The sequence below is a fragment of the Geotrypetes seraphini genome, chromosome 9, assembly GCF_902459505.1.
Source record: "Geotrypetes seraphini chromosome 9, aGeoSer1.1, whole genome shotgun sequence".
In the NCBI taxonomy this organism is placed as follows: domain Eukaryota; kingdom Metazoa; phylum Chordata; class Amphibia; order Gymnophiona; family Dermophiidae; genus Geotrypetes; species Geotrypetes seraphini.
In genome coordinates this window covers 158,118,156-158,130,569 of record NC_047092.1, presented here as the reverse complement: position 1 = coordinate 158,130,569, position 12,414 = coordinate 158,118,156, and the positions used below count along the sequence as shown (strand labels likewise).

General features: G+C 41.2%; 1 protein-coding gene across 6 annotated transcripts in view; it reads right to left on the bottom strand.

Annotated features, from left to right (window-relative positions):
- The window catches only part of MED12L (mediator complex subunit 12L), a 388,873-nt gene that overhangs the window by 30,892 nt on the left and 345,567 nt on the right, over nucleotides 1–12,414 (bottom strand). For 4 of the 6 annotated variants that reach the window (XM_033957964.1, XM_033957967.1, XM_033957966.1 and 1 more), the window contains 2 exons: nucleotides 10,878–11,034; nucleotides 6,557–6,622 (listed from right to left, as the gene is read on the bottom strand). In XM_033957964.1, coding sequence (XP_033813855.1) covers nucleotides 6,557–6,622; nucleotides 10,878–11,034 — 223 coding nt within the window. Of the gene's footprint in view, nucleotides 1–6,556; nucleotides 6,689–10,877; nucleotides 11,035–12,414 lie in introns of those variants that run through there. The other 2 variants (XM_033957969.1, XM_033957968.1) reach the window with 2 other exon arrangements.

Here is a 12,414-nt window from a genome sequence, read left to right as displayed (position 1 = left end):
TGAAAGGGGACAGGTTTAAAACAAATGCTAGGAAGTTCTTTTTTACCCAGAGGGTGGTGGACACATGGAACGCGCTTCCAGAGAATGTGATAGGCCAGAACTCTGTACAGGGGTTCAAGGAGGGTTTGGATAGGTTCCTGGAGGATAAGGAGATAGAGGGGTACAGATATAACTAGAGGTAGTTTATAGAAATAGGCAGAAACCACTTCACAGGTCACGGACCTGATGGGCCGCCGCGGGAGCGGACCGCTGGGCGAGATGGACCTCGGTCTGACCCAGTGGAGGCAACTTCTTATGTTCTTATGTTCTTATAAGGAAGTTCTTCTTCACCCAGAGAGTGGTGGAAAACTGGAACGTTCTTCCGGAGGCTGTTATAGCGGAAAACACCCTCCAGGGATTCAAGACAAAGTTAGACAAGTTCCTGCTGAACCAGAACATACGCAGGTGAGGCTAGATTCAGTTAGGGTACTAGTCTTTGACCTAAGGGCCGTCGCGGGAGCGGACTGCTGGGCACAATGGACCACTGGTCTGACCCAGCAGCAGCAATTCTTAAGTTCTTTTGATCCCTTTTCACATCATCTCTCCTTTAAGGCTTTCCTCACCATCCTTCTGTTTTTTTCCCTTATCTGTTTTATTTGTTTCCTTTTCTTTTAATTTGTATTTCTCCCACTTTCCTCTTGTTTTCCAAGTATGTCATATGTCTCAGTCAATAATAAGTATGTTAAATGTCCTCCCCTTTTTATATTTTATATTGTAAAACACTTAGAATTATGATTAGCGTTTCATCAAATTTTAATAAATTTGAAACTTGATCAAATAATTGAGTGCAAACACATCTGATGTAACAGACTGAGGTAAGGTACCCAGACCAGTGATAAAGCCAGTTTATATCCCACATAGAGGTTGCTTGTATTAGATCATTTGACACTGTGGCTCTCCCATGTCATCTGCTTTAACCATGAACTGACATCCTGCATGCCCCAGGACATGTGAAGGTTCAATCTGTTTTGCCCGAAGTGATTGCCAACCCTAGCTTGTGGGTCAAAGCAGAAGGGCTATCAGCATCATTTCACTCCTAGGTATACAACTGGGTAGGGGGGGGGGGTGCAAGTCATAACTAAAGCATGCCTGTTGCCAGCCTGCTTAGGGACCAGGGAAACCACACAGCCAGTACTGCATTTGTTACAGTCATATGGTGAACAGTGTCATCAGACGTGATAACACATGCTCTCTTTTCCCAGGGAGGGGAAACCTGCCTATCTGTGTGCATTCTATGGAACAGTCATTTAAATAAACCTAGATCTGGATGTGGGAATGCCATAGCTACTAGCAGTGAAGGAGGTAGAGCGGGTTGGGATTGAGATATTACATCTTCCATTCTGTTTTTTAGCTTTACTCTTAGCCTACACCAGGGGTAGGCAATTCCGGTCCCCGAGAGCCGGAGCCAGGTCAGGTTTTCAAGATATCCACAATGAATATGTATGAGATGGATTTGCATGCGCCGCCTCCTTGAGATGCAAATCTATCTCATGCATATTTATTGGGGATATCCTGAAAACCTGACCTGGTTCTGGCTCTCGAGGACCGGAATTGCCTACCCCTGCCCTACACATATCAGTATAGAGGCCTTCACTGCTGTTCCTGCCATTCTTCTCTGCCTGCAGGTTAGTAGTCATGGGTGCTGCGGGCACTCATATTCTCTGCTGGGCATGCACCGTCTCCATATAAGTGGGCATCAATGTCATCACTATGCATTGGTGATAGACTAATGCTATGACTGTGGCTGCCCTATCACTTGGTTATGCATGGATGATTGAATAAGAGCTGAGCTGTTTTATGCCAATCAACTACTGTAAAATCAATAGTGGCATCTCTGTTACGGTAAATTGTGCTTCAGCGATGCTTTCTTGATTTGCTTACTTGCTTGGCTCTTCAAAAAAAAAAAAAAAAGAGGCTGCAACAAGAGACTGCATTAGCATTTATACTGCTCATCCAATCCCAGGCCTCCAGACAATTCAAGGAGGCCCTGTAATTCCAAGAAAATCTTCCCACAGGCAGGAATTCTCCAGTCGTGGTCTGGCTGGATAAAGGATCGGGGAAGAGGAAGTCACTAGGGAATGGAATCATGTTACAGTTTGGCCATGAGCATCAGAGCCTGTGCTGGTCAAATTACTCACTCAGCCATCCACAAAAATTATGAGAATGTTTACACAGTGCAGACTTACAAAAATGAAGGCAATGCTTACAATCTGTAAAACTTCTTTACATTATTCTGTAGGGTGGCACTTTAGTATGAGCCTATGGTGTAATCAACTTCCAGATAATACTAATCAATTCAATATAATTCCAAAGTAGACATAACATGCTGCCAATACTTCAAGCCTTGTGAGTATGCTCGGGGAAGGGGGGAAATACATTGAGCAGATGCTGGATGCTCCACAGAGGACACATCATGCAAAGGTTGGATGCTCTGGGGGGACACATTGGGTGGAGGCTGAATGCTTTGGGAGGGGGACAATGAGGAAGCTTGATATTCTTAGGGAAGCATTGGCAGGAGGCTGGATGTTCTGGGGGGTGGAAGGGATCAGAAAGAGGCAGGATGCTCTGGGGGGATTCCTTCAGGACCACAACTAAAATGTGATTTAGTGCAATTAAAATTTCCTAATCAACCAATTGTGATTAAAAATTTGATTGAACAACAGATATAGATTTCTTAGATCTGAGGAGAAGGATAAAAAGTGAGAAGAATGGATGTTCCAGGATTATGGGGAGAGGAGAGGGAGAAGAAAGTAGAGGCAGGGATGTAAGATGAATGATGCATTATGCTGAACCTAAAATATTTAACTGCATGTGCTGGAATATAGAGATGGCTGAAAAAACATCATAGCGAGCTTGCTAGAAAACTTTGACACTGTGACCCTAGTCTTCATCTACACCAACTCCAACAGGAGGCAACGCCACACACCTACCTTCCTGTTCATGAATAAGTATTTCCTTAGATTACACCATTATCCAATGCCCCCTTATTCCAGAGCTGTCCTTTGTATTTATGCTACAGAGGTATTTTAAATGTCTCTACCATATTTCGCATTACGTGAAGTGATGGCAAAGAATACCATCTAGGTATCTGCTGATATGTAAGTCATAGTTCAAACCCAGAGACAAGCATACATTGCTTTCTGAAGTATATCTTCCCTGAGGGTCCTGGGAGAAAATATGCACATAAATAAATAGTAATAAGTGTTCCTTTTAATAAAACAAACTGTCATAAAAATAGTGATATTGTTATTGTTATAGTAGCTCCTGATGGAACTATAAAACTTTGGTTTGAAAAAAATAAAAGCATGCTCCTTTTAATGCTTACCATCTACTGCCATACAGTGGTTATGAAGTACATTACATCTGATCTGTAACCCTGTTCACTGTATCAAAGTTAACTAATAACACTTATATATATATACATAAATACACATATATATATATATATACATAAATACATATATATATATATATATATAAAAATGCCTACCTCTTCTATACATTTTGTAGTGAATATTAAATCACCATTATTATTATTATTTTTTTTTTTGCAAAGAAGAGTCCAGGATCTTAGAGGGGGAGGGGGAAGGAATGGAGAGGGGAGAGAAGAAAGGAGGCTCCAGGACATGCTCCAGGATTAGGAATGTTCTGAAATCCGAGGGGATGGGAAGAAGGAAAGAGATTCCAGATCAAAAAAATAGGGGGGGGGGGGAGAGGGGATTATTCTTCCCCTAGTTTTAATCCTAAACTTGCCTTGTTTCTCTCCCTCTCACACCACAACAAAAATCCCTAATCCTGATATCTTCTCTCACCTGCTCAGCCCATCTGGCCCACCCCTAATCAATCCCCTCATTTTAAGCTCCTCTCCCTCTCCTTCAAACAATCCCTAAGCTTCCTTTACGCCCCTCTAGCAAATCCTCTCATTTTATCCTATTCTGATTACCCTTAACAATCCTCTCTCCCTTTGTTTCTGAATAAGTTAGTCACATTCCCCTCCCCCCCCCAAAAAAAAAGGAGGGACATTTGGTCCTGATTCTATACAGTCTATCTAATGTTAGATGCTGATATTGGTGCCTACTTTAATTGAATTGGTGCCTACTTTAATTAAGGCTTAATCACTGCTGATACTAGCACTAGACACCTCACAATTGGCCTTAATTGCACTTAATTGAAAGTTAGGTGCCTAACTCAAAATTCTTGATTCTATAAAAAGTAGGCACTTAGTCCAAAGTGCGTACACTAAAAGTGGGCATAATTAGGGGTGTATCATGGGTGTGTTCTTGAGTTAGGCACTTCTTTGTAAATCAGGAGCCGTTAGCAGTGGCGTAGCGAGGGTGAGAGGCGCCCGGGGCGGTGGCGCCCCTCCCCCATCAGCTCCTTCCCTGCGCGCGCCCCTTCCCTCGTACTTCTTTAACGTTCCCGGCGTGAGCAGCAAACCCAACCTGCTGCTCGCGCCTGCATTGGCTCTTCTGCTAACGTCACTTCCTAGGCACGGGTCCAGGAAGCGATGTCAGAGGAAGAGTTGGCGCTGGCACAAGCAGCAGGTTGGGGTTGCTGCTTGCACCAAGAATGTTAAAGAGATACGGGGGTAAGGGAAGGGGTTTGCGAGTGCAGTAGTGGGGGGGGGGGGCAGGGAAGGAGGATGGGTTCCGGCACCCTCACCAAAATGGCTCCTCGGGCGGACTGCCCTCCCTTGCTACGCCACTGGCAGTTAGGGTCCGATGTCAGTGCCTAACTTTAAGAACATAAAAACATAAGATTTGCCGCTGCTGGGTCAGACCAGTGGTCCATCGTGCCCAGCAGTTTGCTCACGCGGCGGCTCTTAGGTCAAAGACCAGTGCCCTAACTGATACATTCTGGTTCAGTAGGAACTTGTCTAACTTTGTCTTGAATCCCTGGAGGATGTTTTCCCCTACAACAGCCTCTGGAAGAGCGTTCCAGATTTCTACCACTCTCTGGTGAAGAAGAACTTCCTTACGTTTGTACGGAATATTTTCCCTTCTAACTTTAGCGAGTGCCCTCTCGTCCTCTTCACCTTGGAGAGGATGAACAATCTCTCTTTCTCTTCTAAGTCAATTCCCTTCAATACCCAAAGAAAACCCTGGCATAAATTGTGGATGCCTAGATGTTAGGAAGCTTAGGTGACACTAACGGCCTCTTTTACAAAGCCGCGCTAATGACCCCGAAGCCCATAGAGATTTAAAGGGCTTCGGGGCTGTTGCTGCGCAGCTTTGTAAAAGAGGCCGTAAGTATGATTCCATAATGGGCACCCAAGTTTTACATAATCAGTGCCGACATCAGCGCCTAACTTTAGGTGGGCTTTATAGAATCAGGACCTATAGTTTTACACTGGCAGCAAAGAACGCAACTTTGGCTGAATGGTGGCAGTGGAACAAAAGGACTTTGGAGAAGATCTAGACAGAAAAGACGGGGTGACTACCACAATATTCTCTGGATTCAATTACAACTCCTGTAAATATGCTCCAACTCAAAGACAAGGACAGAACCTTTAAAGTTCCAACTGAATTCATCAAATGCTATCTGCAAGACATTGCGTGTCTACTTTAAACACTTCTGGAAAACATACTACAATACAAAAAGGAAAACTATTGCCAAAATCTAGAAAAATAGTAAGACCTAAAACACAACTGTCATTCCTCTATTGTGAGGCTCCCTATCAAAGAATATTAGGATTGAGACTGGCTATATAAGGTTATTCCTGGGGTAAGGTTGACAGGGATCATTTTAGGGCCTGATCCTCTAAAGGACGACCGATCTCGTGTCAATCGCGCATCGAGGTCCTTTAGAGAATCTCGTCTTTTTCTTCTAAATTTTACATTCGAGTCCACAAAGGGGGCAGGGTCATGGGCAGTTCAGGGGCTTTCCTCTAAGTTAAGCATGAAGATATAGAATAATTTAATTTAATTCCATGCTTAATTTAGGTGCAGGAATTTGTGCCATGTTTCTGTTGGTGTAAAATGATCGTGCCTAAAGGTGCATTTACTTCAGTAAAAGATCCTGCGCTTTGTACATCGTCTCTGTAGTTTTTTTTTTTCCTTTGTTTTTCATCGCCTGACTTCTTACTGCAGACTAGCTGGACGGATTCCCTTGTTTTGCTTTGTGCTTCCTTAACATACATATCTCATACATAACACCTGCATACCAGGAGCAACAACTTCAACATATTCCTCGTGACCGCAGCAGCTCTCCCGCGGATGTCACTTCCGGGTGCCGCGCATCGGAAGTTGTGGCAGAGGGAGAGCCGCCTGGGTCGCAAGGAGCACACTGAAGCTGTTACTCAAGGCGGTGAACAACTGGAGGCATGGGGGAAGGAAGGTGGGGGGCGCGCGTGCAGCAGTGGGGGGGGGATCACCTTCGCTATGCCACTGCTGCTTCCCTCCATACACCCCAATATCCTCCATCAGAAATTTCCAAATACCCCTTTCTCCAAATCTATTCTGAAAAGTATTCTTAGGCATGTTCCCCCTATTTTATTTTCTTGGACACTGTCACATACCAAAGGTTGTTGCGGTTGAATTGCTTGAAGACTAAGTACTTGCTGATTCTGCTGCTGCTGCTGCAACTGAAAGATGATGATGTTTGTAATAAATTCACCAACAGTCTTTTAGGACATGAACTATACTGTATCCTAGGTCATAAATGAAAATAAAAGTAAGACCATAAAATCTATTTATAAAACTGGAAGCAAAAAAAATAAATGACAAATCATTGCAATCTCAAAAGGAAAGGCATCAGAATCCTCATTTGGAGAATTTCTTGCATCCTTTGGAAATAAGAGAGATACTTTTATACCAGGGCACCTATGTGAAAAAGAAAACCCCAAAAAGCACCTATTTATAAAGTTAACATACATACACACTTATGTACCTTTATAAAGTGCAAATTGAAATAGGAGTATTATGAACACAGTAAACGATACTAAATATGGCTGTATATATGTTTATATTTATATATATATATATATGTGTGTATAAGAAGGTATAATATGAATAAATATATGATATATGTACAATAGGTATATATAAGCAGGTAGATTGATTATATGTTATAGGCGGAGATAGGAAAGAGGATTAATTATGGTTTAAGATGGCTGTATTGAGAACCAACTCAGAAAACACTAACTCTGTATTATAACACCTTTACAAAAGCACAACTATTGATTACGGCTTAATAACGTATTGATTATGGCTTAATAATATCTGTATTAAAGCTATCCCAGGAATTGAAAACACCGTATTGTAACACCATTACAGAAGCTCATATAAACCGCTCTGAATTGACTCCCCCAGTCATTAGCAGCAGTATAGAAGCTTTAAATAAACAATAAAACGATCCCTAGTAGTGCACAATGCTCTCCCACAAATTTACACCTGCTTCAAAATGTTGTGAATGTATGCTTGTCCCGAGGGTAATTTTATATCAGGTGCCTAGATTGGAAGTCCAAGTAAGTGTCTACTTTGAATCTACAGTGGAACCTTGGTTTACGAGCATAATTTGTTCGAGAAGCAAGCTCGTAAACCAATTTACTCATATATCAAAGCGAGTCTCCCCATAGGATGTAAGGGAAACTCGCTTGATTCGTTCCACCTCCACCCCCCTCCTTCCCGTGGCCACCGGCTTTAGCTTACTGCCCCCTCCCCCCAGACCATCGGCGCTGTTCCACACCTCCCCCTCCTGCGATCCGGCATCCCCCACTCACCCACCCAAACACATTGTCTTACCCCCATCTGGCACCAGCACCAGCACCAATGCACAGGACATGCCGGTGCCCGAAGATCTGCTCTCTTCCTTATGCTGGGCCTTGAGCATCTACGCATGCTCAAGGCCTTCTAGTTCTTGGAGAGAGCGAGATGCTCAAGGCCCAGCACAAGGAAGAGAGCAGATCTTCGGGCACCGGCACTGGCATGTCCTGTGCGTTGGTGCTTGTGCCAGATGGGGATAAGACAATGTGTTTGGGTGGGTGAGTGGGGGGCCTATTTTATGAATGTTTTGCTCGTCTTGCAAAACACTTGCAAACCAATGCACTCGTAAACCGAGGTTTGACTATATTGTATAAAAGAAACATAGGTGCCTCACAAAAACTGTGACTATCATGGGTTAAAGTACTGTATATACTTATATCTACTCAGGAGTTGGTGTAAATTTTCATGCATGTATCATTTGCACACTTTGAAACACTGCCTGTGCTTCACCCAAATTCTGACAAAAACAAACCTACACCTTGGTCATATAGAAGTAGGTGCGAACAGTCTCTGGGCATACTTCATATGCATAACCTGTGGGTGTCATTTCATTAAAGCCTTTTTCCTCAGGTAAAACAAAAGATAAACAGTGAAAAAAGGTATATAAAATTACATTTTAAATGAATGCTTACATATTTTGCAGTGCTTAATTACCACTAAAGAGGTAAATATTCAAAAGCACTTATGGGGATAGCAGTGGCACTGGAGATATAAGTAGTTTCTTAAAAAAAAAAAATCTCCAGCAGTTTGGCATATAATTTTTGCCCTTTAATTTGCCTTTTAATTTTAATCATCATTTCTGTGAGCAATTAGTGTATTGTAAGATTTCTTTTAAATGTCCGTATATGATATATTGATCATCATAAATCTTTGAATTTGACGACTCCTGTCACAACCAGGGACTCTTGTTCCACATTTAAACAAGGGGCATGGTTTATAGGAGCAAGGGGATGCAAATGAGTTGCATTCAGCGGCAAAATTCAGGTATAGTTTAACTGTTTAGCCTACACATTTCAAGTGAACACGGTTTTTAAGTGTTGACACTTCTAATTATAGGGCTCCTTTTACTAAGCTGCGATAGCGTTTTTAGCGCACACAGAATTTTAGCGCGCACTAAACCCATGCTACGTGGCTAGAATTAATGCCAGCTCAATGCTGGCGTTAAGGTCTAGCGCATGCGGCAATTCAGCGCGTAAAACCGCTATCGCAGTTTAGTAAAAAGGAGTCCATAGTGATGCTGAAAACACGTCTAACGTTTCCCCCCTCTTTTACAAAGCCCGATGGTTTCGGGGCTTCTGCCGCATGACAGACGATAGCGCTGCTTCGTAAAAGGGGGGAAGGGGAGTTATGTGTAAGTTATACGTTTGACGTTAAACAGCGGCCATGCTGCTGGATGCTGACCTTCGAGATGCTATTCAAATTAGTCATTTCCACTACATAATAAATATTTTAAAAACAGAAAGAACTGTTGCAGATATAGTAGCATGATGTTTTACATATGATTTCCTTAAGTAAAAAAAAAACCCAAACAAATAATTGGTGACCTAATAATGGAATTTACCAGAATAATTTCATTAATGGTCTAAGAACAAATAGACTCATCCCATGTAAGCTTCCAGTTGCGAGTGACAGGGAAATATTCCTTGAGTACCTGAATAAATTCATGTAAACTGTACTGAGCTCCCCTGGGAGAATGGTGAAGAAAATTGAATAAATAAATATATAATATGTAGGACATGTATTTTGCTGAGTAGAAAAATTTGATTAAAGCCAAAGATCTTGCTTTCAAGCAGATCCTGAGACACAGGGCCATATAGCATAACCATATACAAATCATTTAAAATATATTACCTACCCGTACATATGATAAAATTCTACAAAATTGGAATGAGGAGTTGGGAATTCAGATTTCTCTTCTTGATTTTATTCAATTTATTAATAGACTACCAAAGATTACAAAAGGGTATGTTTGGAGAGAATGTACTTATAGAATTTTGCATAGGGCTTATTTTTCCCAAATTCAAGCTTTTCATGCGAATTTAATAGATACTCCAATTTGTATTAAATGTAATAAAGATCCTGGCACATTATCTCATGCTTTTTGGTTGTGTCCTTTGATCAACTCATTTTGGTCTGCCATCCTATTATTTTTGGGTTCTTTATGGGGTAATTTGATAGTGGGTTGTCCTAGGGGAATAATTTTTGGTAAAGCATCAGCTTGTGGGGTTTTTGGCCAACTAAAATGTCTTTTATTTCAGAAAGCCTGTATGATTGGGCATAAATGCATTATGCAATTTTGGTTGCAGAAAGAATCTCCAAGTTTTTGGCATTAGAGGAATCAATGACATCGCTTATTTTTATTTGAGAGTTGGGAGGTTCGAGGTTCGCCTAAAAAAACTTGTCTTTTTATGGACGTTTGGGATCATTATATTCAGAACCTTTCACCAAAAATACGAAGTTTGGTTATCAATGATTTATTATGAAAATTAGGTTTAATAATTACATTCCAGTTATTTATTTTAATTCTTTATTTTTGTCAACTTTCATCCAGGGTGAGGGATTTCATTTAGGGGAAGATAGTGGATAGGGGATGGAATTAAGGGGGGTGTAGATAAGATTGAATTAATTCATATGGAAATTAAATTTGAAAGAATGATTTAAATTTGTATGAAATATTATTGTAATTCTTATTGTATTGAATGTATTTTTGTATTATCCTATTGTACTGATTATTTGATTCTTTCAATAAAAATTGTTATACATAAAATGATCAGCAGAGAGGAGTATTGAACTCATGTCTCAGAACTTCTCATGTCTCAGAATACACCACTGGATTATTCCTCCTTCCTCCAACAGATGCTTCAATTTAGGAAGTGCAGATGAGAATCCAACTGAAATTAAGATTAGCTACAGCTTAAATAAAAAGTGACAGTACGATATGAGTAAATACTTTTTGGCGTTAAGTGATACCAAAAACTATCTGAATCTTTCTCCCAGGATGTGTCAGAAACTTGCCTGATTTTCCCCAATGTATAAATCATCCTAGAACAGCCCATATAAAAACTGGTTTCCTACCTGAAGCAGTCTCTGCTGCCGAATTTGCTGCTGTCTCTGCCTCATCTGCTCTTGAGGCAGCTGTGCTGAGCTAAGGTTGGGGTGTGGAGCTGAGGCTTGTACTGGATCAAGTGTTCCTCCAATTAAAGAGTTCTGCTGTAAAGGCTGATGAGTCAACCTAAAGAATACAAATAAAATTTCTCAAATCATCATTTTGTATTTAACAGTTAGACCCTGATTCTATAAAAGACACCTATAGACAAATCTGATCAATTTCTTTGACTGGGTGATCAGAGGGAGAGTGCTAGGTACGGTGTATTTAGATTTTAGCAAAGCCTTTGATAGTGTTCCACACAGTCATAACAACATAAGAAATGCCTTCACCGGATCAGATTGGGCCCATCTAGTCCGGTGACCCGCACATGCAGCGGCTAAGCTAGGTGTTGCCTGTTGAAGACCCGTATCCCGCAATGTGATTTGCAAGAAGATGTGCATCCAACTTGCCCTTGAATCCCAGAATGGTGGTTTCCGTCGCAACCTCCTCCGGCTTCATGCGCTATCTTTTCCTCATAGACCTTCTTGGCGTCTCTTACCGCCTTGTGACACTTCTTCTGGTCGACCTTGTGGCTGTTCCAGGCCTCCGTCGTTTGTACACGTTTCCATTTTTTAAACGAGACATCTAACAAATAAACTGAGGGCTCTCAGTATGGGCCCCAAAGTGCGGACTGGGTCAGGAACTGGTTGAGTGGAAGGTGACAGAGGATAGTGGTCAATTGAGATCGCTCTGAGGAAAGGGATGTTACTAGTGGTGTGCTTCAAGGTTCGGTTCTTGAGCCTGTTCTTATTAACAATTTTGAAAGCGATATTGCTGAAGAGGTGATTGGTAAGATTTGCCTCTCTGTGGATGATACCAAAATCTGCAACAGAGTAGACACCCCTGATGGTGTGAATAACACGAGGAAGGACCAGCGAAGCTTGAAGAATGGTCTGAAATTCGGCAGCTAAGATTTAATGCTAAGAAATACAAGGTCATGCATTTGGGCTGCAGAAGCTTCACACGGAAGAGCTTCAGTTTGATTGGATGATTTGGTTAATTGAGATTTTAATTTTTCTATATATATGCCTCTTTATTGTTCATTAGTGCTGGCAAGTTTTATTTTATTTTTTTTTTTTTTTGCTTTCTGTACATTGCCCTGCATTTTCAATAAAAGACCTTTTTCAATTTTTAAAAAAAATTAATTTGCCTGTAAGCGCCTTCCACTTTGATGTAGGCGCCTGCACCAAGGCACCTACTGGCAAGTAGGTATACTTAGGTACAGATTTGGAGCAAAGATAGGGCATGGATTTGCAGTGGTAATTTAGGCCAAGAAAACCCTGGTTTAAGTTTATTGTGTTTGGTCTTGCGATATTTTATGTATATAAATTACTTGTTACACAATTGTAGTTTGAAAATCTAATGAAGATATATATAAAATATATATATATATATATATATATACTAGCACCTAAGGCTTTCTTTTACTAATGTGTGCTAATCAAATTAGCGCACGCTAAATGC